Consider the following 21,412-nt stretch of genomic DNA (forward strand, 5'->3'; position numbering starts at 1 on the left):
TCACTTTTATATTTACCTATCTGACAGTAGGAGTAGCAATCTCCAAATACTTTAAGAACTATTTCTATAAATTCTCAAAAATATAAATTTTAACTCTCTTCATATCATATGAAATTTAGATATAACCAGACACTGTAACAGAAAATAAGAAAGTAAACATCACAGGTGTGTGTATGTATGTACGTTGCTGAAATCCCATTAATCTTTAGCTTCTCCCCAAGGTATTAGGGGCATTCATGGATTTTGCCAGATTCATTTACTAACCTTCCTGAGCATTCTCATTTGCCAAAGGGGAATAACAAAATACCTGCTTCAGAGTTGTGTAATGAGGATTAAATGAACTGGTAGACATATACATGGAGGTAGCATTTTATTTTTTTAATTTATAATATTTTATCCAGATATTAAATAAAAGCTTGTATGATGCATTTCCAGCTAACCAATTAACACGTGGAAATTGTGACAGTTGCAGTCAAAGCTCTTACTAATGCCTAGATACTTAAAATGTCATGATTTGTTACATATGTAGCCACACTTGACACATATAAAACCATTGCTTCTGTTGGCCATTCCTTAGTAAATACAGTAAACAATAAATCACATAAAATATATTTTAAAGAAAGTAGGTGTCTGTATGGTTGTTTAAGCAGGACATCAGGACAAAACTTGCTTATTCTTCTATCCAGAAAAAAATATGTTATTATTATTTAATGGCTTATGTATATTGAAATGAAGATATTAAATTATCTAATTTAGAGGCCCCAGACTACTATTATACAACTATATAGGACATATCATTCCGTATCATTGAATTAATAGAAATGTGATATGCAGTCAGGTTAAGCATTTTCTGTTGATTTTATGGTTAATTGTAGTACTCTCATGCTCATGTGCACATACTTACTGAGATGAATTCTCATTCCAGCACAAAATAACCAGTTTGCATAAACACTGCTGAGAAGTTCTTTTTCCCTTTCTTCTCTCTTTCTCTCTTCCCTCTCTCCACCCTTACCCACACAAACGTAGACACTCTTTCTACACACACACACACACACCACATACACACTGCCTCTCAGGCATAACTGCATAGGAAATGTTTATTTTCCAAACTACAGAAAACAAACCTTATCTCAAACACTGAAAGTCCTTCCTTTTCCTGGTTTAGAATACTAAGTCATACTCATAGAATTTCTTTGGCCAGCATTTGGTTTGTTTAAAGCATAAAGTTGTGAGGATGCGGTTACTCAAAAACTTGTAGTGGATAATTAGAACTTTTCACTTTTAGGTCACCAGTTCATATCTAGCTGACTTAGTTAAGGATTGGTTACAGTTGGTAGCTGAACCAATTGGTTCAGTTCCCAGAAGAAGCCGGGGAGCTCACTGCAACTTCTCCTGCTTTGATCTGTGTACAAAGCTAGAATTGATGATTATTAATGTATTTCTTTGCAGATAAAGCCAAGTTCAAGGAATTTAATAAAAAAGAGTTGACCCAGTAGGAGTTGATGAATAAGAAACTGTTAATTTATTCTTCTACAGACATAATTTCTACTCGTTGATATATTTCTAAAAGTAAAGGGAGTTAAAATGATCAGAAACATTTCTGGTTTTAGTGCAGTGTCATTAGCAGCAAGAAGTGAGAACTGTAACTGCAAGATAAGTCAGTCAGAATATATATACATATATATTGTTATAAAATTTGAATGACTGCATAAATGAGTCGTGATCTTCCTAGTCTATCACTTAGTAGTGCCAAGGTCATAAAATCATTTGTTATGCTTTGTTTTATGTAAAAGCCTATAGAGTTACTTTGTTTTTCTCACCCAAAAGATGCCAGAATGTGTTTTTGAAAAATTTTGAATAACTTTTGTGTTAATTCCATGTTCATGTTGGAAACTGAGATAAATTTAAATCTTCTTGTCAGCCAAAGAATAAGTCAGATTTTGTGGGTACAGTATGTAATACCACTATCCAAGGAATTCTGCAGAGAAGATAGTTGTCTAAAAATTGGGTTAAGAATTGTCAGCTTCCTTCTTTGGAAACTTTTGATTGTAAAAATAATTGAGAGTAAATAGACTCTAATACATCACTTCAAGTTATGCCACATGGGCGTGTAAATTTCTCCCCGCAAATTGCCACCAAGTGGCTGCGTTTCTTACAGCTGGTGGCTGAATTTTGACAGAGGGTAGACACCTTTACCATAACTGTATTTTCTCTCTGAAGTTTTCATGGATTCTTGCAATAATTTATATCAGGTTAAAGTCAAAAATCTAAAGCTGGCCAAAATTCATCCATAGAGTTAGGCTTGCTGCCAAATTAAGGAAATAGGTTGGTCTCAATATTCTTCGCTGGTTCTCAGACGTATTCTGGGGCCCTAGGTGCTTGATCTGTGCTGTCTCACATTCCCTAGATGGTTTTCTTAACCCTCAAGAGCTAATACAAGGAAGGTCATTTCAGCTGATGAATATTCAAGGTAGTATATTGGTCCAAGGTTGGTTTCATCTGGTATCTCAAGGGATGAACCTTGGATTGCTGAAGCTTCCTGTAAGCTCATAATTATTGTCTTAACCCTGCACATAATTACATTTATTTGCCAATGATGGGACTAAAATATAAATATGGCCATCAGCAGTGGTAACTCCCCCCAAACCCACTGACACTATGATGATGATGATGTTAGTGTCCTGTGAGTGCCTCTGAGGATATGATACACTGGAAAAAAATGTGAAAGCTGAATATGTCCTTGACTTTTTAAAATCTAAGAGTCACGTAAGATAATTATTAACTCCTCGATGATAGAATCATCAATGATAGAATTGTGTATTACATAAACTCATGTATTTTACTACATTTTTGAAAAAAAAAGCCAGGGATAGCAGATCCTCCTCCTTCCAGCATTCTGGCCAGACCTTTCATTTCTTTTTCCCTTTCTTTAAGAGTCTAATATACAATCAGTGCACAGACACCCACAATTTTGGGAGCTGCATTCTCTGGATCCAATGTTTACATTTGCTGCTTAGTAACTGTATGACCTTTGGCAATTTCCTTCACATTCTTACCTGCTAAATAGGAGCATGTTTATTATATCACTGGGTTGTTTTGAATCTTAAAGAAATTAATACATGGAAAGGACTTAGGGGATTTTAGGGCACACCAGAAGTACCGTGTACATATTAGTTGTTTAGGTAAACTTGCACTACACAAATAAATGAAAACCAGAACTGATGCTGCAGTTTTAACAACATGTTTAAGAGCTTCAGGTCTGTAACTGTGTAACCTGGGTTCAGATCACTTCTGAGCTCTGTGACCTTACTTACAGATGTGACATAACTTGACTGAGCCTCAGTTTTCTTGTTTGCAAAATGGGGCAGTAATGATACCTGATCTGCAGTTGCTGTGAAGATTAAATGGAATAGCACATGTAAAGTGCTGAGTGTCTGGCACATCTTGAGTATGTAATATGTGTTTACTATTCTGATTTTTACTTTGATGATGAAGTGAACATCTGAAATATTAATACACGGGCAACATACTCAGAATCTGTGTATGTTGGATTTCAGTTTTGCTAATGAGAGTTGTTATTTTCTACTGTGCAGAGAACACAAGCCTTGGTGCTTATAATTATTTTCTAATAAGTATATGGTATTTAACTATTAGGAAAATAATGTTTTTCACTTATCCTTTGTTGGACTATTAAAAATACTCTAGATGCTTTTTTTTAATCTATAGGATTTGAGCTCTGGATAAATCTGTTAAGTAAAGTAAATGCTTTGTAAGTGATATTACCTTCTTAACTCTATTGTCCAGCCATATTCTAACCACTAGTTATGTTGAACACCACTGAGAAGAAAAGCAACTCATCAATAACATCAAAATGGGAATGAAAGACGTTGCTTCTTCTGTAAAATAAAGTTCACAAGACCTGATATTTCCCCATCTGTTGGGAGTGTTGTAAAGATTATGAAAATATTAGCATTTGTAAAACATGATTCTGTGCCAGGGAGGCAGATAGGACATTATGAAAGAAATGACCAAAATTACACAATGGCATTTACTTCATATGGTAACATCCTATTTGTCATTAACGTGAAATTTTAGGCATCTACCTGCTTCTTAGGAGTGGAAAAGGTGAATGAAAATTTTAAAAGGATTCATCAAGGCTTCCTAATGATAAATTTTAAAAATATGTTTTCTGTGGAAATAGAAACTTAGAATTTCATAGTAATAATATATTTATCTCCTTGTTTGGGGAGCAGATTTTTAAGCATGATCACAGGAAAACACCTGTTTTGACATTCTGTGGGGAACGTGCAAACATATGGGCAAAACTGTCTAGGTGTAGAATCAACAAGAATGCTTTGGCTAGCATCCTGCAAGGAGTTGGGTCTAAACGGTCTGCTCCAGCTTCTGCTGCTGCTGCTGCTGCTAATATTGCTGGGAAGGAAAAGTGGCTGACCTGGCATATCCTTTACTCTTGGTGCTGCAGCAGTCACGCAGGAAATGTTGTTTAAGGGGAACCTTCTGGATCCTTTTCATGGCACCATGGCAAGAAGAAGCCGTATCTTATCTATTGAAGATAAAGCATGGAGTTGGCTAATGGATGCTGGTGAGTGAATAAGGCAACTGGGGAGCCAGTTTACTAAAATACCTTTTGGATAGACCTACTCTCTCCAGGACTGAGGTGGTATCCATGGGAAAATGCAGCCTAATAATCTGAATATCAGAACATTGTTTTCAAGAGGAATCATGGGCTTAACACTAGTGACCTAATCCGTGATGCTACATATGTTTGTAAATAAAGTTCATATTTATTTCCAGCTTAGCTACTTGAAGGTACCAGTCCTGAAACTTGTTAGATACTTTAGGATATGGAGTATAGTTTCCCATGTAATTCCTCAGGCACTAGTTAACCTTCACTCTTGTTTTTCCACTTGATCAACAGTGATTTAAAAAAAAAATGACTTTCTGGTATATGAAACAGTGGTTTTTCTTTCCTTTCAATTCTAAATGAGCCCCTTCTCTTTTCACCACAATAAAGTGTAGAATTTTTAATAAAGACATTATTTAATATACATAATTCTTGCCAGGAATATTATTTTTGGTTCAAGATAATTAGGAAAGCAAATTAGTAAGATATTGGTTATATCAGTCAGAATAGTTGTGCAGGATTAGTCTTTGACATTAGCAATAAAGAAACTTCTTTGCTAATGTATTTATCTACCAACACAAGGTAGTTTCCTTAAGCAAGTTTCTTTATTGGTAAAATTAATACTTTGAATGAGATGTTTCTAAATAGCTCACCCTATTTTCTCACCCTAAAATTTCCTTTCCTCAAATCAGAGGCCATTTCTGATAAGCCCACTATGAGATATATCTCTTACACCATATAACAGATATGGACATGTGCTGATTAATAGTTTACCTATGTCTTTCATTAACAGATTGGAGGATGCGGGAATATTAAGTTTTCCATTGAGGTGTAGATGAAATTTTTCTTAAATAATAAATCTATGATTAATAGGCATTTCCCCAAAAAGGTTGACAGTCAAGTTTAGGAATTTACAGTAGCATAATAAAAGCTCTGACAAGCCAAGTGAGAAAACACCTATTTACCTTTAATTTTTATCGACTCTACTTGACTATAACTGCTGCCCCCCATGCTTTCTGAGAAGTGCCTTTTCACATGTGGTACCATCATTGAGGCAGTAAATATGTGTTGAGTACCTACTGTGTTGCCAGGTTAACTAGGTGCCTGGTTACAGTTGTAAGCACCTTTGTCAAAAATTTCTTCCTTTGTGATGAACTGGTTTAGATGATCTAATCTTACTATTTTAGCAAGATACTTTAGTGGCAATATAGTATTTATTTTTTAAAAGCCCAGCACTGATTTTTCTCTTTTCGCTGAATGTAGTCCTGATACCTCATGGAATCTGAAGTGCTTTCTAATTGAGTGGACTCTACCATTTCACATTGGCAGCATTAATTCAGTTCCTTATCTTCTCTTCCACATTTTTTTGTTTGTATGTTTTAGTTTTTCTTGTTTAGATTGTTGAAACAGATTTTCATGAGTGGGATTGAGAACATAGGTCGGAAAAAAAAAACCTGTAATTTAATTAAAAATTTTTTCAAGTCAGACACTGCATTTTCAAAAAAAGTCAGCTTCCATTTAGTTTCTATCAAAGGGGCTCACTCACTCCTTCCTTATGCAAGCAAACCTATCATACTGACATGATTATATTTTGAAAAATTAAGTTTTAGTTTAAACCAACATCTACACTTAGATACTGTTTATACAATAAAAGTATTTTAAAAAGGAAATTCAGATTCCTTGTTCTCTTTACTTATAAAATCTTAGTTCTCTCAGATTTAAAAGTCCAGCTCCTTGGGCAGTACTTATTATTTTGTAGTATAAAGGTTATTTCATTTTATAAAAATATCTGGCCTTAGTGACTACTGGACATAAGAGAGTTTGCTCAAGCAAGAGCTGCTTTTATTGTACATGTTATTAACATTTATATATGTGTGTGTATACACACACAGACATCTGTACGTATACCCAGAGTCAGCAATACTTGATCAAAAATTACGCACACAGAACTGCTGTTAGGCAGTAGGGTTTCTTTTCATTAAATTCTAAAACAAGTATAAAATATTATGCATGGTTAATTTGCTTCTAGTCTTGAAAAAAAATGACAGTTCCTAAATGAGCCTGAGTATTTTAATTTTGATACATATTAGGGATTATTAAAGTTCTGTCAAAGTTTATATTTAGTCTCTGGCTTGATTTTATCCAGCTCATTAAAGCAAAATTATCTTAGGGTCTGTCTCTTGTAGCTGTTTAACATTTAATATTCAGTTGGCTCCTTAAGATGAGTTCCTGAGGGTTTATGAGCAGTTGAAGAGCTGTGAATAGTGGTTAACAAGCTGTAAGCTTCTCCATGGAATAGAGAACATTGTGAAGCCCAGATTTAGGAGAATCTTAGTGAGTAGTTATCTGACGATACATTAAAACCTACTAAATTTATCTCATTTTCCTTTCTTCTTCCTCTCCCCCCCCCCCGCCGCTTTTTTTCCATCTCTCCCTCTGCTCATCTCTGAACACTCTTCATCACTTTCTTTCTTCAGGTTCTTCTCATATCTCATTGAATTGCTTCAGTCTCCCTTATCTGATCATAAATGAAAAGGATGTATTTGATGAAACGTGTTTATTTAAAAAGCAGTTTTAATTATTATTTTTTTGTTTAAAAATAAACTTTTTAATCTCCCCTCTGTCTTTTACTTTTCTTCTCCCATAATGGGTAACTTTGCCTTTTAATCTCTGCTGCCTTGTGGATCCACACTGGACTTTTCCTATTTGTAAATTTCCTTATCTTAATGTAAATGTTATAATGATAGGGTTTAGGAATTTTATGCCATTTGTTGGGTATGTAACCTCAGATCCAGTAGGAATACTATAATGTGTCTTCCTTACTTTTCTTTCTAGAACTAAAGCTCCATATCCCCCTCAACTGTGTTTTTGGCTCTCTAAGGACGCTAGAATGGCCTATCTCCATGTATTTTGTTGCACTTTGCCATTGCTTGTGTTCTGTCGGGGAGTTTTGGTGATTCTTTTCAAGCGCTACCTGAGCTCTGTGCTAGTTGTTCCCATTCCCTTGTTCCCTTAGGGTCTTGTGCTGTGTGGTCATGTCTCCACTTCCTTGGCTCTGTCCATTGGCGGGCCCTTGGGTTCCCTGATGGCTGCCTCTAAACCCTTGTGAGGGTGGGGATATTCCTCCCCCTGCTGCTACAATTGAGCCTTGTGCTGGGTACCACGTTGCCCTCTACACTTGCTTTCAGTTGTTAAGGCTTCCCAAGCTTTGGCTGTGGCTCAGCAATCCTGCTGTCAAAACCCTGAAGCTTTCCTAGCCTCGACACTCAGTGGTAGCAGCAGGTGTTGGGATTTCTCCAGGCCCCTGAGACCCTGGGAGCAAGAGAATGGCTGCTTGACATAGACCTCAGGAGTTTTCAAAGCACCAAGAAACCTCTTCAGAAGATATGTAAAGGTAAGATTCTGATTTCTCTAGGCAGCTGTTCTAGAAGCTATAAAAACCTACAGCTATTAATTTTAATGTAGACTCCATAACTGGAGTATCCTTAGGCAACTCTGTATCTGATAATAGAATCAAAATAAAACACTTTTTTAAGGAATCTGGTGTGATATTCATGTTTTTATTTGATTTTATTTAAAACTTGGCACTGAATAGGTTTTTAAAATATATTTTTTTCTTTTTCTTTCTTTTCTTCCTTTCTTTCTTTCTTTCTTTCTTTCTTCCTTTCTTTCTTTCTTTCTTCCTTCCTTCCTTTCCTTCCTATCCTTTTTTCTTTTTTCTTTCCTTCCTTCCTTCCTTTCCTTCTCCTTTTCTTTTCTTTCTTCCTTCCTCCTTCCTTCCTTCCTTCCTTCCTTCTTCTTCCTTCCTCTTCTTCTTCTTTCCTATACTTTTTTCCCTTCTCACCGACTTACACTTATTCTACTTCTTTCTTATATCCTTTTCCTATCTAATACATAGGTAAAGCTGAAGAAGGGTCGAATAGGGGCAGGAAAAGGAGAGCAAGTAGTGATTGGGAACCTTTCTGTCTCTATTGGCCTATCATCTCACACTGGATCCTTACTTTCCGATTCTTCATTCCTTCTATTTTATTTGGATCCATCGAGATCTTGGGATCCTTCATGGCTGCTTGTATTCTTCTATCTCTATGAATGATCGTCCAGACAGTACGAATCGTGTCTTGCGGCATCTTTGTCCTGATTATCCTGTCCATGTCTGTTGTGGTCCTTCTTCAGTTCCTATAAGCTTCTTCCTTTAGATTCCCATAGAGTGTCCATATCTGATTCTTCCGTAACTTTCTTACACTTACAATGTCTTTATTTTTAACTTTTCTGATAGTCTTAATTATTGCCTTCCTTGCCTGAGTCCCTCCCTTCCGTCGTGCGTTCTTGCTTTCTTCCTCCTTCCTCCCTCCTTCCTTCCTTCCTCCTTCCTTCCTTCCTTCCCCTTCCTTCCTTCCTTCCCCTCTTCCGTCCTTCCTTCTTCCTTCCTTCCTTCCTTTCTTTCTTCCTTCCTCCTTCTTCCTTCTCTTCTCTTTCCTTCTTTCCTTTTCCTTCTTTTTCCTTCTCTTCTTCTTCCTCTTCCTTTCTTTTCTTTCTTTCTTCTTCCTTCCTTCCCTTCCTTTTTCCCTTCCCTCCCCCCTCCTTCCCTTCCTCCTTCCTTCCTCCTTCCTTCCTTCCTTCCTTCCTTCCTTCCTTCCTTTTCCACATTTGTGTCATATGGAGTTCCCAGGCCAGGGATTGAATCCAAGCTGTAGCTGCGACCTACGCTGTACCTTTTAACCCACTGTGCCAGATGGGGTATCAAACCCATGCCTCCACAGCAACCAGAACCTCTGTAGTCGGATTCTTAACCTACTGCACCACAGCAGGAGCTCCTTTTTTCCATTTTTTGAAGTGGACTTCATGACTCTTTGTTTCGTGTCTTGTAAGAAGAGTGTTGTTTGGAATTAAAATAGTTAAAAATAAAATAGAAATAATTTATTTTTCCAAATACCTGTATTTTATTTACCTCTTCATTAATGTTTAAAACCAGAAACATGAAATGGTTGTATCCTCAAAGTCTTCAAACTCAAGTTCCTAAGTCCGTAACTAATTCAAAAGGAATGGGAAGAGCCGCCCAGATCATGGTACTAGGATTCATCCTTGTCCTTTGTCAAAATTACTGCTTAGCATTCTAAATATAGCAGTCTCTTTTAGGATTTATTTTCAGGGTTTTCTTTTAATTTTTTTCAAGGGGATTATCCATCTACTCCTATTTCTTGGGGGGAAAATTACTCCATTTGCATGTAAAATCCTGAAGGATGCATGTGGGGTGTGGTGTGTGGCTAGAGGAGTGGGAGAGAGAGCAGCAGCATCTTGCACTGAACAACAAAGCAACTCTTAGCAGTGTAACTTTGCGGCAAACTTTGTTACTTATTTATAACCTTTATTCTTTACTCTACTCCTTTCATAGGCATTATTCTGTGAAGTGATATGAAGACACTTCTAATATGAGATCTTTGGTGCCCTTGCTGTCAACTCCTCTTCTATTTCCCCCCTTTGTTTTCTTATCGATATGGACTTAATCTCTTATTGATTCACTATAGTTGAACTCAAGGCTTTTAGCTTATTGTCACATTGAAACTCTTTCATCTCAATAACAAAAATGTAACAGTTTTTAAAAGTGAAAAGAAGCCTGTTGACAAATAGCTGTACAAAAGGAAAAGCAAAAATTGTCTTTGATAGTGCTTATTTAGCATGCATATTTTTAAAACTGAAAGATGTTCAACAAAGTATTTTATTTACACTTGAAAATATCCAAGTTTTATTCCCTTTAGACTTTGAAGCATAAGTAGATGGAATGTTTTGCTGTCTTTTTAGTGCATTAAATTGAGTAATTGATTTCATGTGTAAAAACAGAAAAGGGAAATTTTAATGCTTTGATTCTTAGCATTTATAATGAGTTTACAGTTTTAAAAAATTATGGTGCAGTCTCAAGTTAGGAGTTTGCATTATTCTCAAGTTAGCTTGTGGAGTGCATTTTCCTTTTTCTAATTTGTCTAGAATTCTTATATTCTGCTAGGACAAGAAATGAAACAGAATATGTATATATATTATTATATGTATAATGTATAATATTAAAATGATTCAGTTAAATGTTAAGATAGAATGATAAAATGAACATATTAAGGACATTTATAAAATTATCTTACAACTTTAAAATTAACCTAAAATATCTTTAAGTGGAACATTATGAAAGAGTGGTATTCATTGTGTTTAATGTTTTATGGAAATAGTAACTGCATATAGGCAGGACACACTACAGTAATATTTAGAGTTTAGTGACAACTTTTTTTAAGGCATACAGAAAAGGCACATGATGTCATAAAGTAGTATTGCCATAAAGATCTTAGCAGCTAGCCAAATAGTATAAATAATAGTTAGGAAATAAATTGAATAAATAATAAAATGGCTTTCTTACAAATAAGGAAACAGAGGACTGATAATTCACAATTTCATAAGCCCAGAGCAAAGACCAGAATCTGGGTCACTGAATTCTAATCTAGTGCATTTGCCTCTATATGATTTTATTTATTAAAGTTTCAATACATTTGAGGGGCCAACCTGCCAATACCTGGAGAGCAATGAATGGATTCTAGGAATTTAAGAGATTTTTCTTCAGAATTAAGAATACAAGTATGGCTGTAAACATGGGTTTACTTTTGTAATATAGCCTGATTGAGGCCTTTAGAATGTTTCTTATTTCTGTTTTGTTTAGTGTGGCTTTTCTTATATTAGGATTTCAAAAAGTCCATTGGAAGGATCACTAAAATATTTTTGTTTAATAGGAGTGTAGAACTTTAGGAGTGCCATTTATTTCAGTTTTTACGATCATGTAAATTTGGCAATTTTCTAAAAATTTAAATTTTTAAAATTGGAAAGATTAGACCTGTGTGCAAGTATAGGCAGTACATATTCTGTTTCTAAGCAGAAATTTTAATTGACTTCCATTGTTTACAAAATTTAAAAAATCCTCAGCTTGCATTTTTAAGGATATCTGTTTTTCTGTGATATCATAAAAGTGGAAAAAAATCCATATTGTCTGTAATACAGTAATTACGTTTGTGTGAAATTATTTGATATATTTATTACTTAAATGCATCTAGTTACCCGACTTGGAATTATTTACTTCGAAATTCAAGTTCTCCCTGACTTTACCACACACCTACCATCAATTAATAGGACCATGGCTAGGGCTTCTTTAGTGTAATTCTTGCCAAGTATTATGTAAGAATTTAGTGTAATTCTTGCCAGGTATTATGTAACCCGGTCCCCTTACTTAATGTTCAGAATGGACTCATGACCCAAGATGGTCGTAGGAGAAAAATGTGTTCAAAGCTATATGAACTCTGAATTCTATTTTTAGAAAATCCAATTTGAAAAATACTTGAGTACTGGAGTACTTTTGGAATAAGAAAACTTTAGAAGAAACATGAAGTACTTATTCACTGAAAGTCTTAGAAGTCTTAGGCTAGTTCGCAAAATAAGGTCTGTTTAATCCCAGCCATAATGATCCCTAGGTATTTCTGCCATCACTCAACTCATAAGACTCATAACTCTCAATTCCCACTGGTTCCTATTTCCCATCAATTCCTTGTCCCTTCTCAGAGCATGTGAGAGCTGTTCAGACTGGTGGGCTATGAGCAGAATATTTATAATCGACATTGACAAATGTCAAATGTAAGCCTTTTATGATATATTTCCTTTGTTGTAACAAATAAATCAAAGTTCCTACCTCGTTATACATACCCATGTAGAAAAGAAAGAAATGAATAGGGATGTACTTGCTCTCAACACAAATAAAAGAGAAGATAGATCAAGGGATGATCCCAGATCCTGACATTTTTGATACTTTAGGGGAATTTTACACTGTCATTATTTGTTTTGTTGGGTGGAAAGCAAAGGTTGCTATGTCAGGATTATTCAAGATTATTAATTTTAATTTCAATTTAATTTATTGATTACCTGCTATCTCCAGTGCCATTATGATAATTATCTCATTTAATTTTTCGCAAAAACACCTGGAAACATGTAGTGTTATTATTTGCCTTTACAAATGAGGAAACTGAGGCTGAGAGAAGCTGAATAACCTGCTCAAGATACCATAATGGAACCAAGGATTCAAACCCAGGATGTATGGCTCAAGTGTCCATACTCAGAGGTCGTATTATTTATAAATTCTGGCAATGAGTGCTTTTCCCCAAATTCAGTCCTCCCCCTTTTCGTGACCTAGTGCCATCGAGGTGCTCCTTCCTAAATCTCCTAACTTAATCTGGGCTACTTTTCGTCAGTGCCTGTTTGACCTTGGAAAGTTTACTTAGTATCCTCTCTCAGTCATAGTCTTACTTGCTCTGAAATAGGAGTAACATTATCTCCTTGTCTTTTTATGAAGATTTAATTTAATTTAATGAGACCATGTATGCCAAGCATTTAGCACAGTGTCTAGCATATAGAAAACAGCCAATAAATTGTTGATGCTCTTATGTAATTTTCTCAAGGTGACACAACTAGAAAGTGATTGAGTCAGAATTCAGACCCAGGTCTAACTGGAAAACTAAACAAAACAAGAACACACACATACATGCACAATTTCCACAAAGCAATAGCAATAACAGTAGGAACCACAACGCAATAATTCATGATTTCTCTGACTGCCTGTCATAGCTAACCTTTTATGATAAATAAATAATGATGTCATGTATGCTTCTAGGAAAAGCAGCATAGTTTAGTGGTTCTAGAAATAGGAGTTGGAAAAAATTGGAATTCTAGCTCCATTGTTTGCAAACTGTTTGATATTAGGCAAGTTCTATAACCTCTCTACAGCTCTTTATCTACCTATGAAGCTAACAATAGTACCTATTGTATTGGGTTATTATGGGAAAAAAATGAGTAAATTAAAGAGCTCCTCCAGGGAGTTCCCATTGTGGCTCAGTGGTAACAAACCTGACTAGTATCCATGAGGACACAGGTTCGATTCCTGGCCCTGCTCAGTGGCTTAAGGATCTGGTGTTGCCATGAGCTGTTGTGTAGGTCACAGTCGAGACTTGTAACCTGCGTGGCTGTGACTGTGGTGTAGGTTGCAGCTGCAGCTCGGACCTGACATCTAGCCTGGGAACTTCCATATGCTACAAGTGCAGCCCTAAAAACAATAACAACAACACCCAAAAACTCCTGCAATAAATGATTTTTATTACTAATTGATTGAGATGTACATATTTCTTTAAAAACATAGATGTTCACACAAAGAAACACATGGTTTGTGAAAATCAGAAACCCAGAGTTTTAGAGATGGTTAGAATCTTGGTGACTCGATGATCTTCCATTCTTCAATATCGATGTGATTTCCCCGTCAAAGCCATTTTACCTCTGTGGCAGGCCAGTATAGAAAGGTGGGGAAGAGTCATCAAAGATCAGAACTGACCCAAATATGCAGTGGTTTTTCCATCAGGAAGGTGGATGGACTTCTCTCAGGCAGTGTCAGTGATTTGCACCATGGTCTTCAGATGGTGGGGGTAGTTCTGGTTAAGTAGATGGTAGGTAGTATTATCATTCTTGTATTCTCTCTTTTGAAACAGAACCCAAACTAGCAGGTGGGGGGTTAAGTCCTGTAGAGGGTTAACTAAGTGCCAATGGTGAGCCTTGAACACTAGTGAGAGCAAGGACTTCTTGAATTCTTGCTACTTAAGTGTCTGGCCTCCTTTACTAGACTCTTAACTCCTGAAGGTCAATGATGTTTATTGTATGTATTTGCAATGTCTTGCACAGGGTCTGGGAAATAGTGGACACTCAATGCATGTTTGATAAGAAACTCGTTTAAGGATTTCATGGCTGCCAAAGGGATTGGAAAGTAAGCATGAAGTTCAGGAGGCGTAGGCTGCCCTGGGGTTCCCTGGGGGCAAAGAGAAGGGTTAAAGCAGATTCTATGAGTGAGCAGGGGAGCTCCATGCATGTAATAATTTAATCCCTAATCTGGTTTAGGGACCTAGCAGAATTGAAATTATTGGTGTAGCCTGAATGTAGGAATAAGGTATTTTAGCTTATTTATAAAACTTTTCAAGCAGAGGACATAGTCAAAGAATTGAAAGCTTTTAGAATCTATTTACATTCATTTTTCATACAGTTAAACATGATATTTATGGCTTTAAAAACAATTTTGGCACTAGAGACTCAGAAAAATATATCTGTAAGTATGTCATTAATGTATATATTGTTTTATAAAGAAGTTAACAAAATATGGCTTTAAGTATGTAATGTTGTAAAATTGTCATTTGTATATGTGAGTAAAATGAAGAACTTAGGTGGATGATGTGGGAAGTCAGAGTGTTAATTCAAAAGCTAAAATATTTGTGGGGGATGATTGGTACAACTTTTTTTTTCTTACAAATTTTATTCCTCTTTTGATATGTATTCTCCACAATAATAAGGTGACAGCACCTTTCAAAAGTCCGCATTAAAAACATAAAACATATTAAAAAGAAAAGTAACACTGCTTAGTGTTGACCCTAACAATGTATGTTGATACTTAAGTTACCCTAAAGGTATTTTTAGGTGAACCAAACAGGTATGCCTGGTATTTGGCATGGTATGTAGAGGCCAGACACCCACGATTCCATATGCTGGCACCTGAAGGATGGTTGTTGAGAAAATTTCAGCTGAGAGTTAAAATCAGCCCAGATGTTTCTAGGAGCATTTGTGGCTCCTTAATTTGAAAAAGAGCCTATGTTGCAGTGGTGCTTCTATACTGTTAAGATAGTATGGAGCTTTCCAGGGTTTCTCACGGACAAACTCTTAAATTAAGGGCTCAGTTATCACACATTTTAAAAACTTTGCCTTGAAAAGCACATTGATGTGATGGTAAACAATTTGAGTCTGAAAATGGAAAAATCATCAGTAACTTAAATACATTATTTTGTAGAAAGTAGGGCCCTTCTCTACTTATATTTTCAAATGTGCCGCTAAACTCATCCTTTCCCCCTCTGCTCTCCCTCTCTTCCCAGTCTCAAACGTGCATAGAGATGGCCACACACACACTCGTGCACACAGGCGCCCACACACAAGCTCACTCTTACTTATACCATACAAGATTTACACTAGAACAGAAATTGCAAGATGTCACCTCTATAATTCTCTTCAATCATTTGCTTTTATGACTGTGCACCCCTGAATTATGTGTGGGTCTAGAGTTCTATTTGTGTGAGGAAACACTCTGGCAGTACTCTTTTTTTTTTTCCTTCTGTTTCTCATTTCCTGATGCCTGCTTCTTTTGTCAATTCATCATGTGAGTTTTAATCAGGTTGTAAGTTTGAGATATTATTAAAGGCCGTATATAGTAACTAACAAATGTTAAACGCATCATAAAATCCTTTACACATGAAATAACTTGATACCTGAGGACTACTTTTCTCTACCGAAGCTTGGCCCCGGATGTGTTCTTGGCAGTTTAATCTGTTCTGTTTTACCCTTTTAATAACATAAAGAGGCAGTGGTACAAATAAAAATCAGTGAGATCTCTCCCTGAGGAGTTTAATAATAAAAGTGTCAGTGCTAAGATAGAAATGTAAATAAAGTGAGCAGTGCTTGGTAATTGTCACTAATTGTCACTCTTGATCTTCTATCTGGCAGTTGGCCTTTGATGTATGAATTTTTTAAAGACTCTTGTAATTAAAAAAAAAAAATGGCTGCAGGGAACAAGCCAAACAAACATTTTAAAAACATTGTTTTTTATTTAGATAGTTAAACCACTATGTATGTATATGGGTGTGTATAATATATTAGATATAATTTGCAGAAGCTCTGACACCATTCCTGAGTAGAACTGCAAATATGCTGGTATAGTTTGGCTGTAGAGCCAGATAACTTGGGCTCAGACCCCAGCTCCATCACTTACTGTTTGTGTTTCCTTGGATGTTATTGGACCTCTCTGATTTTCAGAGATGTCATCTTTATAATGGACACATAATGGGTTGTTTTTTTTTTTTTTTTGTCTTTTGTCTTTTTGTTGTTGTTGTTGCTATTTCTTGGGCCGCTCCCATGGCATATGGAGGTTCCCAGGCTAGGGGTTGAATCGGAGCTGTAGCCACCGGCCTACGCCAGAGCCACAGCAACACGGGATCCGAGCCGCGTCTGCAACCTACACCACAGCTCACGGCAACGCCGGATCGTTAACCCACTGAGCAAGGGCAGGGACCGAACCCGCAACCTCATGGTTCCTAGTCGGATTCGTTAACCACTGCGCCACGACGGGAACTCCTTATAATGGGTTGTTTTAAGGATTAAACAACTTAAAAAAAAAAAACTTAGAGCAGCGCCTGGCATGCATTAGGTATTCAGTAAGCTGTTTTTGTTGTTGTTGTTTTATTTTGTTTTTGCTATTCTTTTTCGTTTTGTGATTTGTTTCTGACAGAAGTGGCTATTTAGCCTCCTATCTGATGAGGTAGGACTGATGGAAACTGACAGTCTGAGAGAAAGGTAAAGCTGAGAGTCAGTGAGAGGGTTTCCTAGCCAAGAGGTCAACTGCCAGAGGCCAAATTCATGAGGTATTATGGGGTCCAAAACTTAGAATAGTTTATGGATGATTGAGGAGAAGGAGCTACAGTTAAAAATTATCTGAAGAAAGGTCCTTGGGCAGTGGGCTTTTGCAATAGCACCCTTTTGGAAGACGCAGGACAGTAATTCTCAAATGTATCCACACCAGTTCTGCATTGCAGTATCTTATAGTCAGAAGCTCTTCCCAATATTACTTAAATTATTGCTTCCTCATTTAAAAAAAAAATCATGCTTCATGCTTCTCACATAAATAGGTTAGATTTATTATTTAAAAAAAAAAACTTTCATTGTTCCCCTTCCTTTCTTCTTGATTTTCACCATATTGGCCCATCATTTTCCTGTAAAGGTTTCTTTTCATTTACTGGGATTAATGCAAGGATTATTTTACAGAATAAACCTGGCGAGCCTCAGAATGATGCTATAGTGCAAGATAAGCACATTTTCCTGGGATAGTTTCCATTTCAGATTGTCTATTAGACTTTGCATTACTGTTTTGAAGATAGGAAGATAGTGTCCTGCAGTTTTGTTTTACCAGTTTGCCTAGGCTATTTACAGCCACCATTGTCATCTACAACAGAAAGTCAAGGTTGCCTGAGAGGAAAGTACAGGGCACCTCCACTTGAAACATTAAAATAACAAAGGCTTTAGAAGCTGATTTAGTGATTCCTGACCCTGGATTAGAAACTTCTGACCCAACTATCTAAAAGGTTGTCTTGACACTCTGTTCTGGCCCTACATAAACTCCTAAACAAAATCACTTGAATTTTAGAAAATAAGTAATCTATATTATATTTTCAAAGTTTAGGATTGAGGGATGGAGCTGTACTTTCTTTTACATAATTACAATTTTGGAGCTTTTACATATTTGTAAACATTTAAGGAACTCTTATAGAACAAAGGATACCTAACTGTGCTGTATATTAAGATTGCTACATGGAAATAGACGCCTTTAAAAAGGACCTCTCAAATCAAAGGAAAGTTTGATTTAGGTCCATTGAGAGCCAAAATAATTTAAAACTATCTTTATAGATGTTGAAAAGTAACATATTGAAAAATAAAATTATTTAAAAACACTAATTGGGGGTGGTTGATACAAACTAACATTTGAAAGGGATGGGCCATGGGGTCCTACTGTACAGCACAGGGAACTGTGTGTGGTTGGGTCACTTTGTTGTACAACAGAAATTGAAGAAACATTGTAAATAATCACTTTAATAAAAATAAATAAAAATAGAAAGAGTAATTCAGTTGATACTTTATTTTCAATAATAGAACTTCAAATTGAGTTAAAATTATCCTTTTGTTATTTTTTTCATTTGATTTAAAATTTTTTTCTATTTCCCCAATACATTATTTTTTTTCCTACTGTACAGCATGGTGACCCAGTTACACATACATGTATACATTCTTTTTTCTCACATTATGCTCCATCATAAGTGACTTTTTTATTATTTTTGTTATGAATTTCCATTCCAAAGATATTTTTAAGTTAGATTTAATGTTTAAATTTTCCAGTAGGCCATTTTCTACCTGTAACTAAATCATACAAGTTCTTACGGTATCAGGTCAATTTCTACTTCAAGTTTGTAAGTTTTGGCATTCTTTTTCTCTTTTTCTTTTTATTGAAGTATAGTTTATTGCAAATATTGTGTTAGTTTCAGAATTTTCAAAAATTTTTTCCATATAGTTCTCTATAAGATATAGGATATAGTTCCTGGTGCTATATAGTAAATCCTTGTTGTTTATCCATTTGACATATGTATCTGTTAATCCCATACTCCCAATTTATCCCTACTTTCCTTCCCCTTTGGAAGTTTGTCATGTTTGGGGCATTTTTTAATGGAAATCAGGAAGTTAACATCAAAGAAGACCACAAATCATGTTAAGACGGAGGACATAGCACTGGACTCTTGACTTGGTTATTTAGTCTCTTGTGGCAAGCCCCCATGTGATTGCCATTTTACCTTGTATGTGTGTATCATGTGTCCTTGGAAGCATACTCACCATGTTGCCTCCCTGGACCTCATGAAATCTGATAGGGATAATGCATAAGACAGCACCTTTTGTAAACTCAACTTCATCTTGTTTGGGAAATAATTCATGTATCTGAAAAGTACAAGTGCAAATTCAAAAAAGGATACTATGAGTAGTAAATCTTTTCCTGAATCCTTGTCACTAGTGACACATTTATATGTTGCTCTCATGAGCACAAAAATTGAAAGTATAATTATTATTTTTATAGTATAATTGGTAGTATGAATTTAATCTATTGAGAAGAATTGTGGGGTAGGAGAAAAAGAGTCCAAACTCTTCCTTAAAGCTAAGTCATAGGTTGAAAAAAGTCAAGATAATAATTAAAATTTCTTCTACAGTTTTAAGACTTGTTTCTGTAGCCCAAAATAATTTTACAAAAGAGAAGATGAAAGATAAGGTATAGAAAACGAACATCTGCCATTAAGGAGAAAATAAATTTTTAACAAACACTAGAGAATATAGAATTTGCTATAGCAACAAAATACGTTATTTCCTCAAACAGCTACATAAGCCATTGTGTATTTATTGAATAAATGAGTGTGTTACTGAAAACCAAAGGGTGAGTGAGTAGATGAATGGATGGATAAATTTAGTGGTAACACATTCTTCTTCTTGTGTGTTATTTTTAGAAACTGATACTTATCTTAAAGTACACCAAAGAATCCATTGGAGGAAATTGGGTGAAATTCTTCACTTTCTTTTGTGGTAACAGCCAGTTGTTAACAGTACAACAAGAACTTTTTAGGTTGTAAGATATTGTTTATGCAGGTTGAATTACCCTACCTGCATTTATAGAGCTTTTGGAATGCAGTAGAGGAGAAGATACAAATAAACAAAAGGGGAGTTCATATTCTTCTAAAAATAAATATCTGTCCATGTAATTACATCCTAAATAAGAAGAGTAGAAATGGATTAGTAAAATTATAGTAGTTTAGAAGAATTTAGTGTGTTTTTTACCCCTATTTTTATTTGGTTTTGACAGTAATTTTGTTAAAGGGAAACTGTGCAGTATGTATTTTTAAACATTCAGCCAGCAGCAGTAACACCCAAAAGTATAAAGGATGGGGTAGGGGGGTAAAGCAGTGGACTCAATACTATCTCATCAGGTTTTTAACCGCTGGAGAAAAAGTTTGGGAAAACAGGTTAAATATCAGTATAAAGTTAAGGCTTTTTGTAAGTCTTAAGACATTATGGAGAGCATAACAAACCTTGCCACAGCCTGGGAGCAGAAAGAGTGGTTGCACAAGTAAACTGAGGTGGAAATTTGAAAAGAAGAACCTTTGCTGTTAGAGAAGCAAGCTCACATCAGTCTAAGTACTGGCTACCATGCCTCTCCTGGGGCTCATTCCCCAGGAATGTATCGCTTGTGCTAAATAGAGTACTTATGTAAACACACTCTGTAGACTGCTTGAACATACTGGAATAACAGTTCTTCAGGGGTTACTATGTAATTTTTTCTAGCTGTTGCATTTATTTATCTTAGTACCAATTTATAGAGCTAGTTTTTGACTTGTGTTACCTATAGTATCTTGTTTCATCATTTGAAAAAGTGCATAAACAACATTTAAGAAAAATGCAAACATTAGTGGCTTTATTCAGTGAAGAAAACAGTTGGAAACGTATTTCTTATTATTTTGTAAGTGAATAGCTGAATGTCACATTATATCCATGGCATGTTGAAAAATGAAAAAAAAAAAGAAAGAAAAAATGGAAACTTGGACTTCTGAATGAACAGCTTATCAAAACACTAGCTTTTGGAGTTCCCGGCATGGCGCAGTGGTTAACGATCCGACTAGGAACCATGAGGTTGCAGGTTCGGTCCCTGCCCTTGCTCAGTGGGTTAACGATCCGGCGTTGCTGTGAGCTGTGGTGTAGGTTGCAGACGCGGCTCGGATCCCGTGTTGCCGTGGCTCTGGCGTAGGCCGGTGGCTACAGCTCCGATTCAACCCCTAGCCTGGGAACCTCCATATGCCGCGGGAGCGGCCCAAGAAATAGCAACAACAACAACAAGACAAAAGACAAAAAAAAAAAAAAACACTAGCTTTTGATTTTATCTGAGCTTTATTGGAGAAAGTTTTTACTATTTCTACAAAGCCTAAAGGAAATCACTGAACTAGAAAAGCTGAATATTATTTCTGACTAATCTCTTAGTCATCCTAAATATAGGAAATTATTTAGTTCCTATTTTTTCATAGTAGCCCATCTTGA

The 21,412-nt window shown here is 35.8% G+C and overlaps 1 protein-coding gene across 27 annotated transcripts in view; it reads left to right on the forward strand.

Moving 5' to 3' along the window:
- The window catches only part of MBNL1 (muscleblind like splicing regulator 1), a 205,897-nt gene that overhangs the window by 84,501 nt on the left and 99,984 nt on the right, over positions 1 to 21,412 (forward strand). For 6 of the 27 annotated variants that reach the window (XM_047784970.1, XM_047784961.1, XM_047785017.1 and 3 more), the window contains exon 2: positions 4,484 to 4,603. The exons of 20 other annotated variants lie outside the window; for them this stretch is intronic. In XM_047784970.1, coding sequence (XP_047640926.1) covers positions 4,598 to 4,603 — 6 coding nt within the window. In that variant the 5' untranslated portion in view covers positions 4,484 to 4,597. Of the gene's footprint in view, positions 1 to 4,483; positions 4,604 to 7,480; positions 8,040 to 21,412 lie in introns of all 27 variants that reach the window. One more of the 27 variants, XM_047784991.1, reaches the window with a different exon arrangement.

The sequence above is a fragment of the Phacochoerus africanus genome, chromosome 1, assembly GCF_016906955.1.
Source record: "Phacochoerus africanus isolate WHEZ1 chromosome 1, ROS_Pafr_v1, whole genome shotgun sequence".
In the NCBI taxonomy this organism is placed as follows: Eukaryota; Metazoa; Chordata; class Mammalia; order Artiodactyla; family Suidae; genus Phacochoerus; species Phacochoerus africanus.